The 27,829-nt window shown below is 40.4% G+C and overlaps 1 protein-coding gene across 7 annotated transcripts in view; it reads left to right on the forward strand.

Annotated features, from left to right (window-relative positions):
* utrn (utrophin) overlaps positions 1–27,829 on the forward strand; it is a 420,528-nt gene that overhangs the window by 181,629 nt on the left and 211,070 nt on the right. For 6 of the 7 annotated variants that reach the window (XM_061900556.1, XM_061900559.1, XM_061900555.1 and 3 more), the window contains 8 exons: positions 141–293; positions 369–470; positions 658–778; positions 3,397–3,614; positions 9,634–9,751; positions 9,841–10,046; positions 10,423–10,577; positions 16,453–16,642. In XM_061900556.1, the coding sequence (XP_061756540.1) occupies positions 141–293; positions 369–470; positions 658–778; positions 3,397–3,614; positions 9,634–9,751; positions 9,841–10,046; positions 10,423–10,577; positions 16,453–16,642 (1,263 nt within the window). Of the gene's footprint in view, positions 1–140; positions 294–368; positions 471–657; positions 779–3,396; positions 3,615–9,633; positions 9,752–9,840; positions 10,047–10,422; positions 10,578–16,452; positions 16,643–19,192; positions 19,572–27,829 lie in introns of those variants that run through there. The other variant, XM_061900561.1, reaches the window with a different exon arrangement.

A 27,829-nucleotide genomic window follows, 5' to 3' on the forward strand; every position in this document is an offset into this window, starting at 1 on the left:
AGAGCATTAATGGTATATATTTATATAATTGGAAGAAGCCTGGTAGGATACTAAAATGATGCATTTCTAGGTATTTGTGAAGGAATCAATGTACCATATTCACATATTCTTATTTTCCTCCACCATCATGCTCCCTGTAGGTAACGCATGAGTTGTTGGACCAAGTGGGCCAAGTGGAGGGTAACCTGCAGAGTCACGCGCACTTCAAGGATAAAATGAGTAGATTGACCGACTGGGTGGTCATCACACACCAGACCATCGAAAACCGAGGCCTGAGTCCTGGTCAAGCTCAGGTACTTTTCATGCTTTACAAATGCAGTCTTAACACCACACCCTGGGGCAATGATGTGTTTTTAAACTTGCTGTAGGCTTTGGAGATCTCCATGAAAGACAGAAAGGCCGACCTAGAAGACCTGTTGGCCCACTCCATAGAGCTACAGCGACGACAGCAGCTGTCGCCTCATGAAAAGGTTGCATGATTTATTCAATAAGCTCCTCTAAAACGCAGAACACTGTGTAATTACACAATATTGCTGCCGTGCTTGGTCATTTTCTTCCCTGGAACTGATTGAAGCTTAATTGGCTGTTTTATTAAACGCTGTCGCCTTGTTTTACACTCTGAATATTTCATGGCGTGTGTGCCTCCGATGCATGCAGAGTAAGGTGGAGCAGTTGGCGGGCGACTGGAAGGTCCTGGATTGTCGGCTGAGGGAGTCTCTCCAAGTGCATGTCTCTCCGTGGATGCAGCGCCAATCCGGTGTCCAGCGCCAGCAGCTTGGTAAACAGATTCAAATACAATGGATTCCAAAACACATTTTTACAATGAAAATAATACATTTCATAATAGGACAGACCAGGGCAAATTCCATTAAGATTTTCAATCTGGCCAGCCGTACATTCCCCAAACATTTTTTTTTAGATCTTTAAAATTGAAACTGTAGCTGCCATCATGATGTGCAGTGATGTTTTCAAATGACCATAAGTCTTGAAATACACAAAGTATTTCAATGGTTGGAATCTGTGCTTTTGCATGATATACTAGTTACAATGGTAAATTAATTAGTTACTATGGTAATCTAAGTCACATTAGCTCAGACTAGACACCAAGCAGTGTGGGTGGGGAGATTTTTACAAGTTCTAAAGCTTTGTGATATATCAGTTTGTAGGTGTTTTTTTTTTTTTATCCTTCGCGTTCATATTTCGCTGTGTTTGTTACTTTTTTTTTTTTTGCGTTTCGCTTGATTGTAAAATATGTCGACTAAGAGGAGGCTGATGTTCATATGTTGGCAATATTCAGTGTTTTATTGTTCATAGTTAATATTGTAAATCCCACATTCTTTATTTTCATGTACATTCTGGGTGTCTCATTCAGTAAAAATTTAGTTTTCGGAGGTGGTCTGTCCATAACGCTTTTAGCTTTTAATCAGACATTATTGTGAGGTTTTGTATCAGTGTTCCTAAAAATCGGACCCAAGCACACATACTGTACAGCAGATTTTCAAAGGTTACATATATCCATCCACCCATTTTCTATCGCTAGAGCCTATCTCAGCTGATATATATATCTATATATATATAGATATATATATCTATATAGATATATATAGATATATATATATAGTGAGGCAAAAAAGTATTTAGTCAGCCACCGATTGTGCAAGTTCTCCCACTTAAAATGATGACAGAGGTCTGTAATTTTCATCATAGGTACACTTCAACTGTGAGAGACAGAATGTGAAAAAAAATCCAGGAATTCACATTGTAGGAATTTTAAAGATTTTTTTGTAAATTGTGGTGGAAAATAAGTATTTGGTCAACCATTCAAAGCTCTCACTGATGGAAGGAGGTTTTGGCTCAAAATCTCACGATACATGGCCCATTCATTCTTTCCTTAACACGGATCAATCGTCCTGTCCCCTTAGCAGAAAAACAGCCCCAAAGCATGATGTTTCCGCCCCCATGCTTCACAGTAGTTATGGTGTTCATGGGATGCAACTCAGTATTCTTCTTCCTCCAAACACAACGAGTTGAGTTTATACCAAAATGGATACATGGATGATACAGCAGAGGATTGAGAGAACGTCATGTGGTCAGAACGTCATGCGATTCAGAATCGATTCTTATTTTTTAAAAAATCAATTTTTTATTTATTTATTTTTTTTAATTAATCCAACAAAACAATACACAGCAATACCATAACAAAGCAATCCAATCCCAAAACCAAACCTGACCCAGCAACACTCGGTTAATGTTGATAATGAATATTATCAACAACAGTATCAATATTAGTTATAATTTCAGCATAGCAGTGATTAAAAATCCCTCACTGACATTATCATTAGACATTTATAAAAATAAAAAAAGAACAGTATTGTCACAGTGGCTTACACTTGCATCACATCTCATAAGCTTGACAACACACTGTGTCCAATGTTTTCACAAAAATAAAAGAAGTCATATTTTTGGTTCGTTTAATAGTTAAAACAAATTTACATTATTGCAATCAGTTGATAAAAATTGTCCTTTATAATTATAAAAGCTTTTTTTTTTTTTTTAAATCTACTACTCTGCTAGCATGTCAGCAGACTGGGGTAGATCCTGCTGAAATCCTATGTATTGAATGAATACAGAATCATTTTGAATCGGAAAGATATCGTTTTTGAATCGAGAATCGCGTTGAATTGAAAAAATCGATATATTATGGAATCGCGACCCCAAAAATCGATATTGAATCGAATCGTGGGACACCCATAGATTTGCAGCCCTAATATATATATATATATATATATATATATATATATATATATATATATATATACATACATACATACATAGATATACTGGCCCCCAGACACATTAATTTCTCTAAATTTGCCCCCCCCCCGAGTCAAAATAATTACCCAGGCCTGTAATAGGAGGATAGAATAGTCTGTTCCTGAGTCAAACTATGGTCATCATAAAACTTAAATTGAGTGTACATGGCATTTCTAAATTAACATTTTAACATTGCTAACACATTTGAAATAATCACAACAAGTCCCCACACTTAATTTTATTGATAGTAAATGTAATTGAATAAAAAGATTACAACCCACTTCACTGTTTTTTAAAGTGTAAAAATAGGTAAAACACTTATTAAAGTGAAGGGTAAGGGGTTCTGATAAGTGCCCACGGATCATCAGCAGGATGCAGAAAACCTAAAATGTCAGTCGTTGCAAATACACAGGAGACCTGTTTGAAATGTGGTATTCCTGGTTCAATTCCAAACATGAAAAATGTATGCAGAAATAAGCCTTGTTTGTCATGTTTTTGCTGCTCATTTTCCTTTGAGAACAGCACATCCGGCTTTAATATTCATTGCGGATAAATAAAAATATATTTATTTTTACATTTCAGTGTCTGCGGTGCCCTCGGCTGTCCAGATGGCCAGCCTGGTGAGCGAGGACCCGCATCACCAGACCCCGCATACGCCGGACTCTGTGGCCCCTACCGACCTGAACGAGACGGCCACAGAACTGGCGGACTGGCTGGTCCTCATCACCCAGATGCTCAAGTCCAACATAGTCACAGTGGGGGACACCGAGGAGATCAGGACAACCATAGGACGCCTTCAGGTGACAACAGAAAACTTGCAAGGGTTTATGTAATATGTCCACTGCAGACACTGATCTTTCGGATGTTAAGATGTCAATGCAAGAATCTGCCGCTGTTTACATTTGTCCAAGTTCCTCTACACAACAGGGGTGCTGGTGTTTTTATTGTATTTATTTTGCTGCACAGATGTTAAAGTCTATCTCAAGTTTTGAACTGAACTCGTGGATTGGTCTGGTGTCATTCCCCTGCCGATTTTGGCTCGCGGCCGCCAATTGAATAGCAATGCTATACACTACACAGTATATCAATGTTTATCTAATCCAGGGGTTAGCAACCTTTTGCATCAAAAGAGCCTTTTGGGCCTGTTTCCCCCAAATCAAAACCCACTTTGAGCCACAAAACCCATTTGATCACTACAGCATGAAGGGGATTAATACGGCCTTATTCGTCACAATTTACCTGACACATGAAACGTGACAAATTTGGGGGGCGGGGGGGTTCACTATCCACTTTAGCCGCAAGATGGCAGTAGAGTGTTGTATATCTTTCATTGTATCCTAGGATTGTAACTGTACACAAAAATTTTGGTTCGGTACGTACCTTGGTTCAGAGGTCACGGTTCGGTTCATTTTCGGTACAGTAAGAAAGCAACAAAATATAATTTTTTTGGTTATTTATTTACCAAATTTGCTAAATCTTCCACCAAAAATATTTTTCTTAGTGGAATATTTAATGTGAAGAAATGGGAACCTTGGATAGGTCAACAACAATAATAATCAATAACATTGATTATCATTCAATATCATGTTTTGAGCAATGACAGTTTGAAAGAAAAAAAAAGCTCTGTTTTATTAGTCAACATTGCAACTTTTTCTAATATATATTTAACCTTCAAGATTTTTTATTTCACTTTTGTTATTTATTTATTTATTTTTTTTAATAGTATTTATAGAATGTGCCGTTGGCCTTTAAAACATTAGCTGTGGGCCGCAAATGGCCTCCGGGGCACACTTTTGACACCCCTGCTATAGATAATAAAAAATTAAATGTGATAAATCAATGGATCAAAAGCAGAGCCTGGAGACGCATGCTCGTTTATCATAACTCTCTCGCTCTCTGCCCCCCCCTCACGAATGCTGCTGCTGCGCGCACAATTAGTTTTGTTTTTAACCCCTTCTTAACCCTGAACGTACATTAATACACGCAACCCTAACTTAAAATGCCGGATTTTTGAGGCATTTAAGAAACTCCGCCTGGACAGCCCCGCAATAGAAGACATGTCTTCTTTTGCGGGCCTGTCAGGGCAGAGTTTCTTAAATGCCTCAAATGTTCGGCATTTTGAGTATTGTTTACGCTACTTATATGTCCGTGTGGAAACCCATTCGATACACCTCCGCACCGAACCAAAGCCCCTGTACCGAAACGGTTCAATACAAATACACGTACCGTTACACCCCTATTGTATCCATTAAATCATATCCAATTACATTTACAATCCTCAAAATGTGTGAAAATACTGTTTAAACATCACACAATGCCACAAATTCAGGCAGCCATTTTGAATATTCCGCTCCGAACATTTTTTGTAATTTCCGGAGATTGACGTCACTGGAGTAGCACTTCTACACTCTGACCATATTATCAGATCAGTCATACTGGAAACATGCACAGATTACAGGGAATGGGCTGTCATCATACACAATCCTTATATAAGACATGATCACATGTTTTTTTTTATTTTTTATTGTATCCTAAGTTGTTAATACATAAATACATGACAAGTCTGCTAACAATGTAGTCAATGGGGGCTCTCTATTTCGCTCACAAAACCCTCTAAGTGCCATGCAAAACCCGCCAATGATACTCTTTTTTTATTTTTTTATTTTTTTATCTATTTATTTATTTTTTTATCGCCAACGATATATACAGTAAAGCAGCCCTCTGCTGCTTTACTGTGAGCTGGCCGTGATGTCTTGCATCATCGCCTCTCGACTCGTCAAAGTTATTCTAGATTGTAAATCATGCCTCTCATCTTGATATTAGAAGGATTCAGCAATAAATCTAGAAGTTGTTCATCTTTGACATTCAGTTTATACTCAGGGATGGAGACAAACACACACAACCGAAGGCAGTGTCTGCAGGGAGACGTTTTCTTGTTAACCTTTTGTCAGCATCATGAATAATTCTTCATGTAAACAGGAAGATATGGAATACACTGTAAAAATGGAGATGGATATATTTCAATGGTTCTGTACTTTTGCTCTATTCAATCTAAAACGTATTTATGCTGCTGTGTTAAGGCGAGCTCTGTTGTCCCCTTCCAAATCCTTGTGTAGTGTGGCGTACTGTACGCATTAAAAGAAAGTCCAACTGAACTGCGTAGTAGCGACGCGGCAAAAGCTGTAATTGGTTTGGCTTTTAGTGCTTGTCCTATGTTGCTGCGATTCAATCATGAGGCATACTGCTTACCTTTGCAAAAATGCCTTCTTTGTATGGAATTAAAGGCCTACTGAAACCCACTACTACCGACCACGCAGTCTGATGGTTTATATATCAATGATGAAATATTAACATTGCAACACATGCCAATACGGCCGGTTTAGTTGACAAAATTGCAATTTTAAATTTCCCGCGGAGTTTCTTGTTGAAAACGTCGTGGGATGATGACGCGTGCGCGTGACGTCACGGACTGTCAGGAAATATTAGCTCAGCACCATTTACGGCTAAAAGTCGTCTCTTTTCATCGCATAATTACACAGTAATTTGTGTTGCTGAATCTTATGCAATGTGTTCAATTAATAATGGAGACTATAAAGAACAATGCTGTTGGTGGAAAGCGGTGTATTGCAGCTGTCTTTAGCACCGTGACACAGCCGGTGTTTTTTTATTTTTAACACAGAGCGGTCAAGCGAACATGTTTCTCTACGTCAACCAGCATATTTTTGGATGGGAAAATTGTGATATATATCTTACCGGAGACATCATTGGATTATTCGTCCTCCTGCAGTAGCTGTTTAAAAAGCAGCTGTGAGCTTGGCTCCTCGGCTTCTCTCTGAGACACCGGGTGTTCAGCGCAGCCATCCGACCTCGAAGTATGTCTTTACAATCTCACTAAAACACTATTAAAATAATAAGCAGATAAGGGATCTTCCAGAATTATCCTAGTAAATGTGTCTAATTACATCTCAAACGCTCACACTGCCGCCGCCCAAAGCCGTCGCTTTTTATTTTATTTTATTTTATTTTTTTTTCTAGTCCTTTGCTATCAATATCATCATCCACGAATCTTTCATCCTCGCTCAAATTAATGGGTAAATTGTCGTTTTCTCGGTCCGAATAGCTCTTGCTGCTAGAGGCTCCCATTAAAAACAATGTGAGGACGTGAGGAGCCCTCACCCTTGTGACGTCATCGTCTGCGACTTCCGGTAAAGGCAAGGCTTTTTTATCAGCACCAAAAGTTGTGAATTTTATCGTCGATGTTCTCTACTAAATCCTTTCAGCAAAAATATGGCAATATCGCGAAATGATCAACTATGACACATAAAATGGACCTGCTATCCCCGTTTAAATAAGAAAATCTCATTTCAATAGGCCTTTAAGGTATTGTAACACAGCACCAGTTTCAATAACATGCAATCCCTCTGTCGTTACCATTGTTTATTAGCAACAAAGGTAGCTGTCAAGCTAAATCATGACCAGTTAAGTGTCATGCTTTCTCAACAGAAAACACTGCCCTGAGAATTAAATGGCTGATGCAGAACTTTGAAAGAATCATGACAGTGCCTCAAGGAACAGCTTAGTGACTACAGCACACAGAAGCAAAAACGAGCTGGAGCCACAACACAGGGCCGCGGGTTGCAGACCCCTGCACTAGTCCAAGGTTAACCATCCGACCCCACTTTTTCAACACCTGTTTTTGGAAAGTGTTTGATTACAGCGAACAAGGCAACATAACTGCATAAGTTTAGGTTCAAATACAAATATTTCAGTGTGTTAAAGTTAAAGTACCAATGATTGTCACACACACACACACACACACACACACACACACACACACACACACACACACACACACACACACACACACACACACTCGGTGTGGTGAAATTTGTCCTCTGCATTTGACCCAATCCCTTGATCACCCCCTGGGAAGTGAGGGGAGCAGTGGGCAGTAGCGGTGCTGCGCCCGGGAATCATTTATGGTGATTTAATCCCCAATTCCAACCCTTGATGCTGTGTGTGATATGGTACATATTCACCAGGCTGTTTGAACTGGTTTTATTTACATATAGTTAATTGAATTAAATTGATTTGGGGGGAATTCATAAACAATTTCAACCTGAATACAGTATTACCTCAATTCACGAGCGTAGTTGGTTCTTTGACGCAGCGCGTAACTCCAAATACTTGTATATCAAATCAATGTTTCCTATTGAAATACATTTGAATTAACTTAGTTGGTGCTTGGCCCTTCAAAACAGCACAATTTTGATGTGCCTTTTAAAAAAGAAAAACTAACTTTTAAATAAGAAAAATTTTATAAAAACCATACAATAAAATGTACTACAAAAAACTACAGTAGATTTATGATGTGTCCATCCATCTATGTTCTACTGTTTATTCCTTTTTTGGGGTCGCGGGTGGCGCCGGTGCTTATCTTAGCTACAATCGGGTGGAAGGCGGCGTACACCCTGGACAAGTCGCCACCTCATCGCAGGGCGATTTATGAAGTAATGTAAAATAATTTGCAGCATTTAAATTTGGACTTTTTTGGTTTGTCTTTCCATCTTCTTTTCCGTCAAACACACCATCAGCAGCTATTCCATATTTTCATGAATAAACATCCACCGTTTATATATTATTTGAACATTATTGACTCGTGTTAGGGCAGCACGGTGGAACATGGGGTTACTGCATGTGCCTCACAATACGAAGGTCCTGAGTTCAATCCCGGGCTCGGGATATTTCTGTGTGGAGTTTGCATGTTCGCCCCGTGACTGCGGGGGCTCCCTCCGGGTACTCCGGCTTCCTCCACCTCCAAAGACCTGCACCTGGGGATAGGTTGATTGGCAACACTAAATTGGCCCTAGTGTGTGAATGTGAGTGTGAATGTTGTCTGTCTATCTGTGTTGGCCTAGCGATGAGGTGGCGACTTGTCTGGAGTGCACCCCGCCTGTACCCCGCCTTCTGCCCGAATGCAGCGGGGGTAGGCTCCAGCACCTCCTGCAACCCCGAACAGGACACGCGGTAGAAAATGGATGGATGGCTTTCGTTGGACTCCATCTGCTTCATAATGATGCAGACTAGCAATTTTTTGACCAAGTTGGCGACAGACTTGATGATTTATTTCTTTATTATCCACAATTTTTTCTCATCACTGTCCTTGACACTCACTTTCTTCTTTCCCATGGTTAGAAAACAAAGTTATGTGGATCTCTCACTGTAAGCTAATGCCTGAGACTAGATGGTTTGGTATTCAATCAATCAATCAATGTTTATTTACATATATAGCCCTAAATTACAAATGCCACAACGACATCCTCGGCTCAGATCCCACCTCAGGGCAAGGAAAAACTCAACCTAGTGGGAGGACAATGAGAAACCTTGGAGAGGGCCGCAGATGTGGGTGACCCCCCCCCACCTCTAGGGAGACCGGTGCAATGGATGTCGAGTGGGTCGAGCATAATATTGTGAAAGTCCAGTCCATAGTGGATCTAACATAATAGTGAGAGTCCAGTCCATAGTGGGGCCAGCAGGAGACCATCCCGAGCGGAGGCAGGTCAGGTATTGGATCTTACGGGGTTCACTGTGGCATTAGCTACACCAACCATGCTCCCGACTAAAATGTTTTCTGGCAACTCAAACCATACTGTAACGATTAGCCGGGAGAAAGCTCTTATCTCAACACGCTCTTACGTTGAGGTATCAAAGTCTAAGACTTTAAAATACTATCTTACATTCAGTTCACTGTAGTCCTTAAAAAGGAAGCTGTGAGTAGGTACAGTATCGTGAGCTTGATAGATGTTTTTTTTCCCCCAGGTGACAAAAAGCGACCTGGAGCAGCGGCATCCTCAACTGGAAGACATTTTCACCCTAGCACAAAACATCAAAAACAAGACGTCTAACTTGGATGTGCGCACGTCCATAACTGAGAAATGTATGTTTTGTTGAGTTTTTTTTTTTTAAATAGACTGTATATTGTAATGCATACTGACTCCATCATTTCTTGGTAACTCTTTTCTCCAGTGGAGAGGGTGCGAAACCAGTGGGACAATACTCAGCACGGCGTGGAGGCCCGACTCCTGCAGCTGGACAACATGATTGCCCACAGCGACCAGTGGGAGGCCCACAGGAGGGAGGTACAGGCTCTGATTGCACACAAGGACGGATGGTTCCACAGCCTGCTCCAACAGTCAACAGACCCTCTGACCAAACAACTGGCTGACAACAAGGTCAGTGACTGGATCCCAACACCTGTGCTCCTCTTTTTTTGCTCCCCTCATATTCGTTTGAGCACCGTAACAACTCAAATTACATTTAATTAGGCTGAGTCTGTCTTGCGTATCCCTTTGAAGCCTAATAACATCGGTTCCCCCGTCAGCATTAATGTGAGATGATGACAAAAATATGCCTCATGAGAGCGGCTGACGCATTGTGGGGGATGAACACTAGAGGGCAATGGAATCCAAATGTTTTCTGTTTGTTGTGCATTTGAACAGAGTGGGGTTAACCTGGGAGTGTCATATATGCAGGAGATGTAAATACCTGGAGTGTAATTCATTACCATACTAGGTCACACATCGTCTTACCCTATTTATGCCAACACAGGCTTTCCTGCTGGAGATGAGTCGCGGCCAGGCTACATTAGGGGCTTTCAACGAGCTGTCCAACCACCTTCTACACGAGTATTCCACAGACGACACCAGGAGGGTCAAAGAGGTCACAGATGCGCACAACGCCGCCTGGAACAGCATCAGTAATAGGTGGGACAAATATGGCAGGCGAGCGCATTTCATTCAAGCCTGCAATTTGCGACGCTGAAAGCATTTGTTATATTTTCCCAAGGCACAGTACTATTTGAAAGGAAGTGTGTGTATACTTATATAAAGCTTGGAAATAGATACTAGAGGATATTTCTACACACAGCCATGATAGTCTAAATCAGGGGTCACCAACGCGGTGCCCGCGGGCACCAGGTAGCCCGTAAGGACCAGATGAGTAGCCCGCTGGCCTGTTCTAAAAATAGCTCAAATAGCAGCACTTACCAGTGAGCTGCCTCTATTTTTTTTATTTTATTAATTTACTAGCAAGCTGGTCTCGGTTTGCCCGACATTTTTAATTCTAAGAGAGACAAAACTCAAATAGAATTCGAAAATCCAAGAAAATATTTTAAAGACTTGGTCTTCACTTGTTTAAATGAATTCATTTATTTTTTTACTTTGCTTCTTATAACTTTCAGAAGGACAATTTTAGAGAAAAAATACAACTTTGAAAATGATTTTAGGATTTTTAAACACATATACCTTTTTACCTTTTAAACCTCTTCTTTCCGGACAAATGCAGAGAATAATTTCACCACATCTAGTATGTGTGTGACAATCATTGGTAATTTAATTTTAAATTTAAATCAATGTTCAAGTAATTTTTATTTTTTTTTATTATAAAGAATAATAAATACATTTTAATTTAATTCTTCATTTTAGTTTCTGGTTTTTCGACGAAGAATATTTGTGAAATATTTCTTCAAACTTATGATTAAAAATCAAAAACATTATTCTGGCAAATCTAGAAAATCCGTAGAATCAAATTTAAATCTCATTTCAAAGTCTTTTGAATCTCTTTTAAAATTTTTGTTCTGGACAATCTAGAAGAAATAATGATTTGTCTTTTTTAGAAATATAGCTTGGTCCAATTTGTTGTATATTCTAACAAAGTGCAGATTGAATTTTAACCTATTTAAATATTTGTTGTGAGAAATTATTAAGCTGAGATAGGCGCCAGCGCCCCCCGCGACCCCGAAAGGGAATAAGCGGTAGAAAATGGATGGATGGATGGAATTATTAAGATGATCAGTGTTACCACAAAGATCAATATCATTAATTATTAATAATAACATACAGTTAAAGGTAAATTGAGCAGAGTCCTTTGCCATAGGCAGGGCGGACCCTAATTGGCTATTTCTGGCAATTTATTTACGTGTGTATCAAACTGGTAGCCCTTCGCATTAATCAGTACCCAAGAAGTAGCTCTTGGTTTCAAAAAGGTTGGTGACCCCTGCTCTAAATAGAGTAGAACCTCAATTTACAAGCTTAAATGAGGAGCTTTTAACTCAAAACACTTGTATCTCAAATTAACATTGCCCATTGAAATTAATTACCATGTAGTTAATTGGTTCTTGGCCCTCTAAACAGCACACTTTAAACATGAAACATGTCTTTTAAAGAGATAAACTAACTTTGAGATAAGAAAAACATTTTTAAAACATTGATTATTCTACTAACAATTACAGTAGTTTTTGAAGCAATGTACCGGTAACTATAATGCCCATGCAACGATTTTTAATCGTACTTAGATCTGGTTTTCTGTCAAACACATTATCAGCAGACTCAAAATTTTTTCAAGGATGAATGTCAAGCATATTGATATTATTTTAACATTCTTGGCTTGCGTTGGACTCATTCTGCTTCAGTATGGTGCAGATTAGTTGTGCTTTGCCAAGTTGGCAACATGGAAGGTCATGTTTTTAATGATGTCTTTCTTTAACTCACTGAATTTCAGTCGCTTTTTCTTCTCTGCACTCTCCTTCCATTTTCTTCCTTGCCATTGTTGGACAACAAAGTTATGTCCATCCCTAGTGATAAGCTAATGTCAGTAAAACTGGATGTTTTGGGCAGATCCTACAGGGTTCGTTGTGTCATCTGCTTTGCCAACTAACGGCGGGAATGCTTTTAACTCAAATTTTTGCTTAAAATTTGCGTAGATACAGCTTTTTATTCCAAAACACTCTAAAGTTGAGGAATTACTGTAGCTGAAAACACCAGTGAGTACACCTCACACAATGTTAATGTGTAAAGGAGACATACTTGGCCTCAGATGCACAGTACAGGTACCGCAACTCCCCAGTGTGCCGGCAGCACTCATGTAGCCCCCAGACAAAGATGCTACCACCACAATAGACTAAGCAAGACACAATAGTCTTGCTACTCACTGAGACAACAATCACCAAGTTGACTCATTCTCAGTGAATAGTTAAGCTATACAAGATGTCCACAAATATATTTTTAAGTATAAATATTTTGTTATTTTCCCTTTAAAAGATGAACTGTTATACCGTATTTCCTAATTATTTTGCGAAACGACTTTGACCGAGGAGTAATTCTAGGCAGGCGCGTACCATGTACCCGGCGGAAATTCAAGGAAATACGGTAACTGTAACTTGAACATTTTATATGTTTAGTTTAAGCTTTATTTGAAGGGACAATGCAGAGAAACATTAAACTCATAGACAGATATTTTCTGCACCAGAAAGCTAAAAAGCTAATTTCCATCAGCAGTCCCTGGGTACCTAAATTAAAGAGATACAGAAATCATGCAATAACGTTATAACAATAAATATAGCTTGTAATCAAATTAAAAATAGTCATAAAATGCCCTTTCATTGACACGTACGTATTATACGATACAAGCACACCTCATTTACAACATCACACAAACAATACATGCTCTTGTTCCCATCTGTCATCTTTTGTAAAAACAACCATGATTTTAACACACACACATCACAATTTACGACAAAAGGTTCTCATGCATAAATATAGATAGATAGATAGATAGATAGATAGTACTTTATTTATTCCGTCAGGAGAGTTCCTTCAGGAAAATTACAATTTTCAGCACAATCCCATTCAAGATCAGACAAACATTACAGGGAGACAGAACAGGATCGCTGACGGGTCTGCCGGCTTCCAGCGCCTTACAAAAAAGATGACATACAGGTAAACAAGGGGGGTGGGGGGGGGGGGGGGGGGGGTGGGGGAGAAAAAAATAGAAGATTAAAATAAAATAAAAAAATCGGTCTTTGCCCAGGCCCTGGAGTGGGGGTGCAGACTGAGGCCAAGGGGAAAAAAACAAAAACAACAACAACTCATAGCCATAGTACACATCCCTCTTCCATGTGTGTAAGAGGGAAACATCAAACATCAAAGAACACAGAGGACATTAAAGACATTAAAGCAGCAGATACAACCAGACACTTCTACATACAGCTATGAATAAAAAGTAAAAGAAACATATCCACTGTGGTGGCCTCTGCGGTGTTCCACGCCATCGTCTGCTGGGGTGGCGGGAGCATGGCCAGAGACAGAAGCAGACCCAACAAGGCAACCAAGACAGCCGACTCCACTCTCGGCCAGTGTCCAGTCCGCATGGATGAGCGATGATACGTCCAAGGTGACTGAGGTGTCCGACACCTGCTCACCCAGTCAAGACACCGCGAAGCCTCTCCGTCCCAGTAGCTCAGTGCTAGCTCCACAGTCCTGTCCCCTCATCCGCATCTCCTCCAGTACATCCAAACAGACTTTGGTGTAGCAGAGACCCTGCAGCTGGTCTCCATGGCCAAAAGGCTCCCGGGAGGCAGATCCAGAAGTCCACAAAAAAAGCACCACAGAGGTCACGAAAGTGCCACCCCTTGTCACACAGTCCCAAAGGGTCCCGGACCAAAATGCAAAAAAATATAATACCACATGAAAACAAGAGGGAAACACAAAAGGATGACACAAGAGCACAGAGCTCCTGCCTACAGCAGCCACTACAGCAGCGCCATCTTGGGAAAAAAAAAAAAAATAAATATATATATATATATATATATATAATGTATATATGATATACTTTAATATACACAATATACATTAAGTCGAAATGCAAACATAGTGCCCACCTCAGTGACTGTGTGAGCAACTTTGATTGCTCCAAAGCCGCTTTTTAAGTTCAATTGTGAATGTTTAGACTTTTCAAGTTTGTTTTGAGGTTGTTCCATTCCTTTATCGCTTTATATGAAAAGGCTGATTGTGCAAAAATAAGTTTTACATCTGGGTACGCTACACTGCCTCCTGGTGGAGGCTTGTGTGTTTCTAGTTGTCACAGCAGATGTAAACTGGACAAAGTGTTTAAGTGGCGCTGGTGCAGTGTTATTTAGGATTCGATGGGCCATTCATATTGACGCTAATCTTTGAATGCTAACAATCTAAACAGTGGGAAACTAAACAGTGATGGTGGTATGGTTTTCGGTCAAGGATTTTGAGCGATTGTTTGTGCAAAGTTACCAATGGCCTCAGTGTAATTTGACTTGCCTGGGACCAACATCCATCCATCCATTTTCTACCGCTTATTCCCTTTTGGGGTCGTGGGGGGCGCTGGTGCCTATCTCAGCTACAATCGGGCGAAAGGCGGGTTACACCCTGGACAAGTCGCCACCTCATCACAGGGCCAACACAGATAGACAACATTCACACTCACATTCACACACTAGGGACAATTTAGTGTTGCTAATCAACCTATCCCCAGGTGCATGTCTTTGGAGGTGGGAGGAAGCCGGAGTACCCGGAGGGAACCCACGCAGTCACGGGGAGAACATGCAAACTCCACACAAACATTAGATTAGATAGTACTTTATTTATTCCGTCAGGATAGTTCCTTCGGGAAAATTAAAATTTTCAGCACAATCCCATTCAAGATCAAACAAACATTACAGGGAGACAGAACAGGATCGCTGACGGGTCTGCCGGCTTCCAGCGCCCCTTACAAAAAAGATGAGATACAGGTAAACAATGGGGGGGGGAATGGGAGAAAAAAATAGAAGATTAAAATAAAATAAAAAAATCTGTCTTAGCGTGGGCCCTGGAGAGGGGGTCCAGACTGAGGCCAAGGGAAAAAAACAACTCATAGCCATGTAAGAGGGAAACATCAAAGAACACAGAGGACATTAAAGACATTAAAGCAACAGATACAACCAGACACTTCTACATACAGCTATGAATAAAAAGTAAAAGAAACATATCCACTGTGGTGGCCTCTGCGGTGTTCCCCGCCATCGTGCGCTGGGGTGGAGGGAGCATGGCCAGAGACAGGAGCAGACCCAACAAAGCAACCAAGACAGCCGACTCCACTCTCGGCCAGTGTCCAGTCCGAATGGATGAGCGAGGATACGTCCAAGGAGGCTGAGGTGTCCGACACCTGCTCACCCAGCCAAGACACCGCAAAGCCTCTCTGTCCCAGCGCTCAGTGGTAGCTCTGCAGCCCTGTCCCCTCATCCGCATCTCCTCCAGTCCCTCCAAACCGACTCCGGTGTGGCAGACACCCAGCAGCTGGTCTCCATGGCCAAAAGGCTCCCGGGAGGCAGATCCAGAAGTCCACAAAAAAAGCACCACAGAGGTCACGAAAGTGCCACCCCTTGTCACACAGTCCCAAAGGGTCCCGGACCAAAAGGCAAGAAAATATAATAACACATGAAAACAAGAGGGAAACACAAAAGGGTGACACAAGAGCACAGAGCTCCTGCCAACAGCAGCCACTACAGCAGCGCCATCTTGGGGGAAAAAATAAAAATAAAAAACAAAAAAAAAAGATCCCGAGCCCGGGATTGAACCCAGGACTACTCAGGACCTTCGTATTGTGAGGCAGACGCACTAACCCTTGTTTCACCGTGCTGCCCCGAAACATAATCATTGCATTAAAATAAGTTTGAGCTGCCTGCAGTGTAAACGAATTCCTGATACATTTAAAATGTTTTATGTTGTACTTAATACTCTGGCTCATCTGTTTGATATGTTTTTTAAAGCAAAGTGTTGTATTGTTGTGCAGGGCAAATGACCGGCATACTCACTTGGACAGTGAGCTGAAGAATCTGCAAATGTCCCTCAAAGAGCTCGAGGCCTTCCTCAAGTGGCTCCAGGAGGCAGAGACTACTGTCAACGTGCTGGCCGACGCCTCTCAGAGAGAAGACCTGTCGCAGGACTCCGTCAGCGTGAAGGCGCTCAAACAACAGCTAGAGGTAAGAGAAGGCTGGTGTGCGAGTGTGTGTCAGTGCACAGGTGGAAGCTATTATCTGTGTGTTGTCTTCCATTAGTGCGAGGGTCTCCCCACATGTGTGCTGCCGGTTAAAGAGTGTTAATGAGAGAGCATGTTGGGGGCACCTGGACAAGTGTCCAGCCAAATGATCCTCAGCAGCCTCACTAGGTTGTGTGTGCGTGTGTTGAGCGTGTTTCTAGTTAATGTCGGGCTTTATCTCCACCTCTGAGGCTTCGACATATCGACTTCTGTGTGTCTTGTTCAAAGCCAAACCGTCTCTCCTCCCATCTCTGCTACAGTGGCTATTGATGGACGGCATTCAAGTGTGAAGAGTAATTTGGTGAAATAGAAAAGTAATTTTAGCTGAGGAGTTTGTTTCAACACAATCACTTGTACTTTCTTTTTTGGCCTGATTTTGTGAAATTCCTGAAGAAAAAGATGTGAAATGTTTAGGAGAGGATAGGGGCACCACAAGGCACACGCTTTGCTGGATGAAAATATCTGTGGAACTTAATGAGTGAACAATAGTTGGATAGTCAAGAGAGGGAATTTTTAGCTTCTTTACCGAAAACAACATTAAGCACATTTTTGAATAATATCCCAGTTAGTTTGAAATTATCTGTTCCAAAGTCAAACTAAAACCTTTAGTGACTGCACAACCAAGGTTAGAAGTCCTGTTTTAACATTGTTATTAATCATGCAAGTGTAAATATAAGTTAATTTCTATTCAATACTTAAAAAGAAAATCTTTGTTTGCCGACACTTGGTGTTTTTAAGTGGCACTTTAACCATTTTACCTTTATGCAAGTATAAACCATTCCATTATTATTGTTCTGTATTGTTGTGACAATAGCCTACTAACGCCATCATTTAAAAAAATTCAATTTGTATTGTTGTCATCAAAGAAACAAACACTTTATTCCCATGTTATTTTGAAAGGTAGCTAGCTGCTCAGTGGCCTTGTGGTTAGAGTGTCCGCCCTGAGACTGGAAGGTCGTGAGTTCAAACTCCGGCTGAGTCATACCAAAGACTATAAAAATGGGACCCATTGCCTCCCTGCTTAGCACTCGGCACTCTGATTCCAAATATAATTTGAAATTTGGACTTGTCAGACCACAGAAGACCTTTCCACTTTGCATCAGTCCATCTTAGGTGAGCTCGGGCCCAGCCAAGCCGCCGGGGTTTCAGGATATTGTTGATAAATGGGTTTGGCGTTGCATTGTAGAGTTTTAACTTGCACTTACAGATGTAGCGACCAACTGTATTTAGTGACAGTGGTTTTATGACAGTGGTGATATCCTTTACACACTGGTGTCGGTTTTTGATGCAGTACCGCCTGAGGGATCAAAAGTCCGTAATATCATCGCTTACGTGCAGTGAATTCTCCAGATCCTCTGAACTTTTTGATGATTTTACGAAAAGTAGATAGTAAAATCCCTAAATTCCTTGCAATAGTTCGTTGACAAATGTTGTTCTTAAACTGTTCGACAATTTGCTTACCAAGTGGTGACCCTCACCCCATCCTTGTTTGTGAATTACTTAGCATTTGGTGGAAGCTGTTTTTATACCCAATCATGGCACCCACCTGTTCCCAACTAGCCTGCACACCTGTGGGATGTTCCATATAAGTGTTTGATGAGCATTCCTCAACTTTATCAGTATTTATTGCCACCTTTCCCAACTTCTTTGTCACGTGTTGCTGGCATCAAATTCTAAAGTTAATGATCATTTGCAAAAAAATCAAAAACAAATGTTTATCAGTTTGAACATCAAATATGTTTTCTTTGGGGCATATTCAACTGAATATGGGTTGAAAATGATTTGCAAATCATTGTATTCCGTTTATATTTACATCTAACACAATTACCCTACTCATATAGAAACGGGGTTTGTATAAAATAAATTGCAGTCTTCCAACTTTTTAGAACCTATGACTTTCCCCCGTATTTTTACATTAAAAATGGCGTATTTATGTCTAAATGTAAAAAAAAAAAAAAAAAATTCAGTTAAAATATTTGTCACACTTTTACCATGTTTTCGTCTTCTTGATATTTTGGACTTGATATTTTATGAAGATAAGTTTAGTGGAAGCGCTCTGACAATCGGGAGCTTCTTTTTCTGCGTGTGTGCGTGTGTGTGGTAATAATGCGTGTTATTACTCAGCCTCTCTCTCCATCTTTGTCTCCATTGATTTGTTGGGTGCACAAAGCCATTCTCCCTCTGAGGTGCCACCTGCTTTAACGTCGCTCTTCATCAGCACTCCCGTGCCCTATCAAGCGGCGGCAAAAGAGTGGAGCTGCTCGTCTTCTAGTCCAACACGCTCCTTCCTTCCTTTTCTCACTTTTTCCTCTGTCGTTGCCGGTTTAGACCTCAGCAGGGCGCCGTCACGGCTGATCAGTTTGATCCCCAGAGCTTGTGAATGTCCGCGTGGAAGAGAAAGTGAGTGGTCTGACCGCCTGCATCATTGTGTGTGTGTGTGTGTGTGTGTGTGTGTGTGTGTGTGTGTGTGTGTGTGCGCGTGTGTGTGTGTGAGTGTGTGTGAGAGAGAGAAAGATAGAGAGCAAGACAGCACTCAGTGTGTGTGTGTGTGTGTGTGTGTGTGCGTGTGATTAAAATCAAAGCATGCTGAGCTCATGTGACTGAGTGCAATCCATCCCTGCGCGTGTGTGAGTGCACATCGCGTCGGCTCGGCTTCGGAATCCCCTTCGCTAGGTTTTTTTTTGTAGGGAGAGGGAGCGCAATATGAGCGGTGCTATAGGGTAGTGATTAGAGCATGCGGACCAGAACCAGGCTGCTGTAGCAGTCCTAAGATGATGGCCATGGTCCGGACTTCCCTCCAGAAAGTGGTGGTCTTCCTACACAGACTCCAGAGGATGGCCATCTCCTCACCGCGGTACCAGAAACTCTGCAAGGTACGTGCGAGAAAAGAGACGATGGAGAGTTTTCATTTCGTTTGCGTGGCCAGAGCCGCTGAAACTTTCATATCTTCATCACCATTGTTGTTGTCGTTGTTGCCATTTATTGTGGGTAGGTTTTAAACAGGCTTAAGAAAGTTACAGTAAATTGCACCGCATCACATGTTTGCACTTGTGCAATTCAACATGGCTGAGAAGGAAGTAGGAAGAAGCCGATCTTATTCCATCCAATCCCCTTTTTTTTGTGTTTCAGCAATTGCTGAGCTTAAAAAAGAATGAAGTTCATAGTTTGTAGACTTCTATTCAGTAATAAAGGAGAAAATCATGTTAAAAAATAAATCCATAATCCATCCATCCATTTTTTACCGCTTTTCCCTATGCAGTTATTTTAATGCATAGATAGTGACCATCCATCCATCTTTTACGCTTATCTGAGGTCGGGTCGCGGGGGCAGCAGCCTAAGCAAGGAAGCCCAGACTTCCCTCTCCCCAGCCACTTCGTCCAGCTCCTCCCGGGGGATCCTGAGGCGTTCCCAGGCCAGCCAGGAGACATAGTCTTCCCAACGTGTCCTGGGTCTTCCCCGTGGCCTCCTACCGGTCGAAGTGCCCGAAACACTGCTCTAGGGAGGCGCTCGGGGGGCATCCTGAGCAGATGCCCGAACCACCTCATCTGGCTCCTCTCGATGTAGATAATTTAATATTCGATTTAATAGATAGTGACATGGAAAGTGATTTTCTTGTTAAGTGGAATAATTGCAGTGAATAGTGGTCTCTACAGTTATTTTTCTGTATCACAAATACTCTACCTGTGGTTCTCAAAGTTTCCATGCAAAGTAGAACCACTTCAACAATATTTCGCTTTCCTAGAACCACCGTTTTTGCTACTTCTGCTAACGTGGTTTAGCTTATGTGGCAGGTTAGCAATAATATTTCAGTAAAGGAACACATGATTTGTATTTGTACCTTTATTTCATACATATTTGGGAAAAAAAGTGATGTTCCAGCGTACCACTAGATGGAGCCTGCGTACCACCAGTGGTACTCGTACCACAGTTTGAGAATTGATGAAATCAGTATCGGAAATTACACTTTCTGATGACAGTTTATGACAACCTATTAACAGCTGTTTGGCAAATCCCAACTAGGAGGTTTAAAGTTAAAGTACCAATGATTGTCACACACATACTAGATGTGGCGAAATTATTCTTTGCATTTGACCCATCACCCTTGATCACCCCCTGGTAGGTGAGGGGAGCAGTGGGCAGCAGCGGTGCCGCGCCCGGGAATAAACCACCAAGATGGGGCGGGGTTTTATTCTGAGAGGCGGGGCTGAGTTAGCGGGTAAGAGAGCAATAAAATACATGACAACAGTTTCTGATGGCTTGCCAGCTTCAATCAAAGCAACATGTGATGGTCCAGCCTAAGCCGGTCTTAATCCATAAATCCATCACTCCTCACTGCTCAGCCCTTTTTGGTTTTATGTGAATTTATCTTTGCATGTTTGCTCTTGTTTTTTGTCCAGATTTTAGGGTTTACATTCCTCTTTGGGCTTAATGACTCATATCAGTGGCGGTCACCCTAATGGCAAACAATTTGTATAAATGTATGCAACCCAATATTATAGGAAAGGTAGAGTAGAACTGATCTGTTACAGGGTCAAACTGTTACCATCAAATCAAACGATATAGAACTTTTCATTGAAGTTGCAAACACAAAGTGCTGTAAAAAAAATATATAGAAGAGAAGAAAACTTAGGCACGCACACACACACACACACACACACACACACACGACTACTGATACACTATAGCTCGGTTGGTAGAGTGGCCGTGTAAGCAACTTGAGGATTCCAGGTTCGATCCCCGCTCCCGCCGTCCTTTTCACTGCCATTGTGTCCTTGGGCAAGACACTTTATACACCTGCTCCCAGTGCCACCCACACTGGTTTAAATGTAACTTAGATATTGGGTTTCACTATGTAAAAGCGCTTTGAGTCACTAGAGAAAAGCGCTATATAAATATAATTCATTCATTCATTCATTGGCGATAACAAAGCTAAAACAAAACATTGCATGACGCTGAGGATTTGAAGAAAATGCCACCTTTGAGTCATCTACACTTTAGGATAACTTAAATCAACGCCTTTTAAAAATAGTATAAACATATGATAAAAAGATAGAAAGCAACACAATGAAATAATATAAAAGCATAAGATTTGAAGATGATCAGTAAAAAGCCTGATCAAAAAGGTGTGTCTTTAGCATTTTTTTTTTTTTTTAAATGTCAACGATTTCTGCAGTTCTGAGGTTCTCTGGCAAGCTGTTCCACAGTTGAGGCCACAGTGGATAAATGCCACCTCACCGTGGGTCTTTGTTCTGGTATCGCTAAAAGGCCAGTGCCAGTGGACCTCAGGATCCGCGAGGGTGGACGTCAGATAGATTGGAAGGCGCAAAGCCATTAAGACATTAAAAAACTAATAATAGGCTTTGTGACTGAAAAATCAATTTTAAGTCTTAATTTAGCTACAATGCATGTTCATACATCAACACAGGATTAGGCTGTCAGATAATTAGATGCTTGACCACGCCAATGCCAGTGGCTTTGTGCGATGTAAAAATACTTGATGGATAGTGACAAATGCTTTTTTGACACAACGGCGCAGTAGAAGGGAAACTAAAGTGCCAAATAAACGCCTCTGTTACATCTTTTAAATGTTATAATTGGTAAATGGTAGGTTGGGAGTTCAAACCCCAGACGAGTCATACCAAAGACTATAAAAAAATGGGACCCATTGCCTCCCTGCTTGGCACTCAGCGTCAAGGGTTGGAATTGGGGTTTAAATCAACTTAAATGATTCCCGGCACCGCTGCTGTCCACTGCTCCCATCACCTCCCAGGGGGTGATCAAGGGGATGGGTCAAATGCAGAGGACAAATGTGTTTGACAATCATTGGTACTTTAACTTAACTTGAATGGTCTGTATTTATAAAGCGCTTTACTATACCTGGAATGATATCCAAAGCGCTTTATATTTCACATCGCATTAACTCTTTACCATACACATTCACACACTGATGGTGGAAGCTGCCATGCTAGGCGTGAACCACAACCCTCTAAGGTCCCTTCTACACTAAGGAAGGTTAAGGTTATCCAGAGAAAATCCCACCTAACCTTATCCTTGTCCACACACACACAACGGTCGTTTAAGACCCCCTCTGTCCGCGACCTAGTACGCATGCGCAGAAAATGTGCACGTCATATTCACCTCCAGTGTTGCTTTGTCTGCAAGATCTTAAATTATATTGAACTTATCTGAACAATATCCAGTGTTGTGGTATTTCATTTACCTGGAATCCAATGTGTTGTAGTGAATCACACCTGAGCCGTCATAAATTAATCAAATCTTTGATAAACACGTGAAAGTAAACAATTTGATAACGAACATTTTACGTCAATCAATCTAGGGATCTAGATATCTGGTCAGGACACTTCTCACTCTTTTGCCTTTACCTTCATTGTCCATTTGTTTTTGGTGACTTTATATACTCTGCACCTAAACGTTGAGTCTGCGACATACATGGCGGCCAATAACTGATACAGTCTGCTTTGCCAGTCCAAATACATTCGCCGTTTTCCATAGTCTTCTCTTGTCGACCAGGTAATAGAAACCACACACTACCTTTTTTTTTAATCACATCCACAGGAGCCCACATTCTCATTGTCTCCCCTTCGACAAATGAACAAAGTGTTTCGGTAAGTCGAATCACAGCTAACCTGGACGGTCGAAAGTTCTTTTGCCGTCTGAGAAGTGTTGTATCCCAAATAGCTGCAATCGCTTTCTCTTAAGGCAGTGGTTCTCAACCTTTTTTCAGTGAACATTTTTTTATTCTAATACCCCCTAATAAGAGCAAAGCATTTTTGGTTGAAAAAAAGAGATAAAGAAGTAAAATACAGTACTATGTCATCAGTTTCTGATTTATTAAATTGTATAACAGTGCAAAATATTGCTCATTTATAGTGGTCTTTATTGAACTATTTGGGGAAAAAAGATATAAAAATAACTAGAAAATAAACAAGTGATTCATTTATAAATAAAGATGTCTACACATAGACGTAATCATCAACTTAAAGTGCCCTCTTTGGGGATTGTAATAGAGATCCATCTGGATTCATAAACTTAATTCTAAACATTTCTTCACAAAAAAAGAAATCTTTAACATCAATATTTATGGAACATGTCCACAAAAAATCTGGCTGTCAACACTGAATATTGCATTGTTGTATTTTTTTTTCACAGTTTATGAACTTAAATTCATATTTTGTTGAAGTATTATTCAATAAATATATTTATAAAGGATTTTTGAATTGTTGCTATTTTTAGGATATTTTTGAAAAATCTCACGTACCCCTTAGCATACCTTCAAGTACCCCCCAGGGGTACGCGTACCCCCATTTGAGAACCACTGTCTTAAGGTATTGATGTGTGATTTCCACAAGTCTGTACATGTAGAAGAAGGAGAACTGGATGACTTTCCTCTGTCTTTCTAGTGTTTACCTCCTGTTGTTATGAAGCTGGCTGTTGCGCGTTCTTTCCGACGTGACTTCCTGTGTGGGGCGCCGTCTTTCTGACGTCACTTCCTCTCCGAACTCTGTTTGTAAACGATCGATCAGTCCATACAAAGCTAAGAGCCGGAGATTCAAGTAATACACGGTGCACTTACCTGTGTAAAACATTATCCTATGAGGGTTTTTTGATTGATTGATACTTGTATTAGTAGTTTGCACAGTTCAGTACATATTCCGTACAATTGACCACTAAATGGTAACACCCGAATAAGTTTTTCAACTTGTTTAAGTCGGGGTCCACGTTAATCAATTCATGGTACAAATATATACTATCAGCATAATACAGTCATCACACAAGTTAATCATCATAGTATATACATTGAATTATTTACAATCCGGGGGGTGGGATGAGGAGTTTTGGTTGATATCAGTACTTCAGTCATCAACAATTGCATCAACAGAGAAATGGACATTGAAACAGTGTAGGTCTTACTTGGTAGGATATGTACAGCCAGCAGAGAACATAGTGAGTTCAGATAGCATAAGAACAAGTACAGTATATACATTAGAAGTACATTTGATCATTTACATTAGGTTGTTTATAATCCGGGGAGATGGGATGTGAATGGAGGAGGGTATTGGTAAAGTGTTGAAGGGTTACCTTAAACGCTGGTTTAGTGTGGCTGACATGATGCCTAAGCCAGTGGTTCTCAACTTTTTTTCAGTGATGTACCCCCTGTGAACATTTTTTTTAATTCAAGTACCCCCTAATCAGAGCAAATCATTTTTGGTTGAAAAAAGAGATAAATAAGTAAAATACAGCACTATGTCATCAGTTTCTGATTTATTAAATTGTATAACAGTGCAAAATATTGCTCATTTGTAGGGGTCTTTCTTGAACTATTTGGAAAAACAGATATAAAAATGACTAAAAACTTGTTGAAAAATAAACAAGTGATTCAATTATAAATAAAGATTTCTACACAAAGAAGTAATCATCAACTTAAAGTGCCCTCTTTGGGGATTGTAATAGAGATACATCTGGATTCATGAACTTAATTCTAAACATTTCTTCCCAAAAAAATACATTTTGAACATCAATATTTATGGAACATGTCCACAAAAAATCTCGCTGTCAACACTGAATATTGCATTGTTGCATTTCTTTTCACAGTTTATGAACTTCTTTTCATATTTTGTTGAAGTATTATTCAATAAATATATTTATAAAGGATTTTTGAATTGTTTCTATTTTTAGAATATTTAAAAAAAATCTCAAGTACCCCTTGGCATACCTTCAAATACCCCCAGTAGTACGCGTACCCCCATTTGAGAACCACTGGCCTAGGCTACATAATTTTTTGTCTAAGGGGTTATCCGGCTTAGTGTAGACATAGCCTAAGTTTTGTACTTTGCTGTATAAATTTAATCATTACTGAGTAAAACACTTAAATAAAATTGCCCGAAAAGGACCCAATCTTTGCAGCTTTATTGCAACAATTTAGTCTATTATACTATTGCATTCTGCACTCTCCTAACTAAGTAACGTTTGCTCTTCAAATTGGTTATTTTTTGCTTGAATGAAATAGTGTACTGTAGTATTTCCCCCTCTGTCACGGCTAATATTCTAATGTGCAAAACCATAGACGTGCAGTTTCGTCATTCATCACTTTTACAAGCAGGTAATACCTGGTGGGACGGGTCTGATAGCCATCGGGAGCCATCAGTCATTGTAGACTTTATTAGCGGCTCTTCGGCTGCATTAGTCGCTACTGCCTGGTCCGGCCTTCTTTGGCGTGAGTCAGCCATGCCACACCGTCTTCTCCATGATGGATCTGATCGGCCTGAGCTTCTTACTTTTTATTCTACACAATAATTTTCCCGGCATCAAATTACAGTGTGTTTTTTCTTTTTTGTCATGCTTATCCCTTTGTGGTGTTTTCGTGAAAAGGAGCTTGAGTGCCCCATTCAGATTCAACCAGAAGCCTTTTAGTGCGCTCTATTTTTAGACTTCCATCCATGATTTGGCACGTAAATAGTTCTCATCTCCGTCTTCTCCGTTTCCAAAGCATTTGGGCTTAATGGGGTCCTGCGCTATTAGGGTGAGTTTCACTGTCACAAATTTGTCCTCAGGGTCTCACCGTGCACTTACATTGCCTGGCGGTGAAGGCGTCAGCACAAAGTCATATACATTTCCAACAATCCGGAAAGTCAGAAGAATAACGAGATTTAACTTTTTTCATGCGTTTTCACATTAATTTTAGAAAATAGTAAAAACAAAAGTGTGTCTTTGCATATTATTTTTTTTTATTATTTAAAAAACAAATGTTTTTTGGTTGGTTTTCAGACACATACAATTGACCGTTTTAAAAAAAAATACATCAAATGCTGTTTCTTTCTCCAACAAGTAGAACAAAAAATAAATAAATAGTGCTACTACTAATAATAATGATAATAAATAAAGTATAAAGAAACCACATACAGATATTCCCATAAAACCACAAACAGCTGCATTCCTGAATGGAAACCAACAAGCACACAAAAGGCTCATCAACCATTCACATTTCAATAATGTGTTTCAATCAGGGTTAATTTGGAGATCAGTTTCTCCAACACCTTTTAAAAAGGCATTCAATGTCAGCCTAATCTTCTCCAGTTCGACAAAACAAATACTTTGTTTAGTTCAGCGGTTGTGGCAAGGAGGCGCCGTTGCCCTACAATTCAACACGATGAGTCTTCTGGCCAACAAAGTAATTAATGCTACAAGATTCTTTTTGGATTTGTTAAGGGTAGATGAGTGAGGTGCTACGCCAAATACTCCACTTGGGGTTCGGTTCAATACTTTCGCCAGTGACCACAAGTTTTTTCACTTGTTGTCCAATAGCTGTTTGCACATTATTCTAAGGCAGGGGTTGGTAACCTAAAATGTTGAAAGAGTCATATTTAAAGGCCTACTGAAACCCACTACTACCGACCACGCAGTCTGATAGTTTATATATCAATGATGAAATATTAACATTGCAACACATGCCAATACGGCCGGTTTAGTTGACTAAATTGCAATTTTAAATTTCCCGCGGAGTTTCTTGTTGAAAACGTCGCGGAATGATGACGCGTGCGCGTGACGTCACGGACTGTCAGGAAATATTAGCTCAGCACCAGTTACGGCTAAAAGTCGTCTCTTTTCATCAAATAATTACATAGTATTTTGGACATCTGTGTTGCTGAATCATTTGCAATGTGTTCAATTAATAATGGAGACTATAAATAAGAATGCTGTTGGTGGAAAGCGGTGTATTGCAGCTGTCTTTAGCACCGAGACACAGCCGGTGTTTCTTTGTTTTTAACACAGAGCGGTCAAGCGAACATGTTTCTCTACGTCAACCAGCATGTTTTTGGATGGGAAAATTGTGATATATATCTTACCGGAGACATCATTGGATTATTCATCCTCCTGCAGTAGCTGTTTAAAAGGCAGCTGTGAGCTTGGCTCCTCGGCTTCTCTCTGAGACACTGCGTGTTCACCGCAGCCATCCGACCTCGAGGTATGTCTTTACAATCTCACTAAAACACTATTAAAACAATAAGCAGATAAGGGATCTTCCAGAATTATCCTAGAAAATGTGTCTAATTACACACTGCCGCCGCCAGGAGCCGTCGCTTTTTGTTTTATTTTATTATTAGTTTTTTCT

This window comes from Nerophis ophidion, linkage group LG05 (genome assembly GCF_033978795.1).
Source record: "Nerophis ophidion isolate RoL-2023_Sa linkage group LG05, RoL_Noph_v1.0, whole genome shotgun sequence".
Classification (NCBI taxonomy): Eukaryota; Metazoa; Chordata; class Actinopteri; order Syngnathiformes; family Syngnathidae; genus Nerophis; species Nerophis ophidion.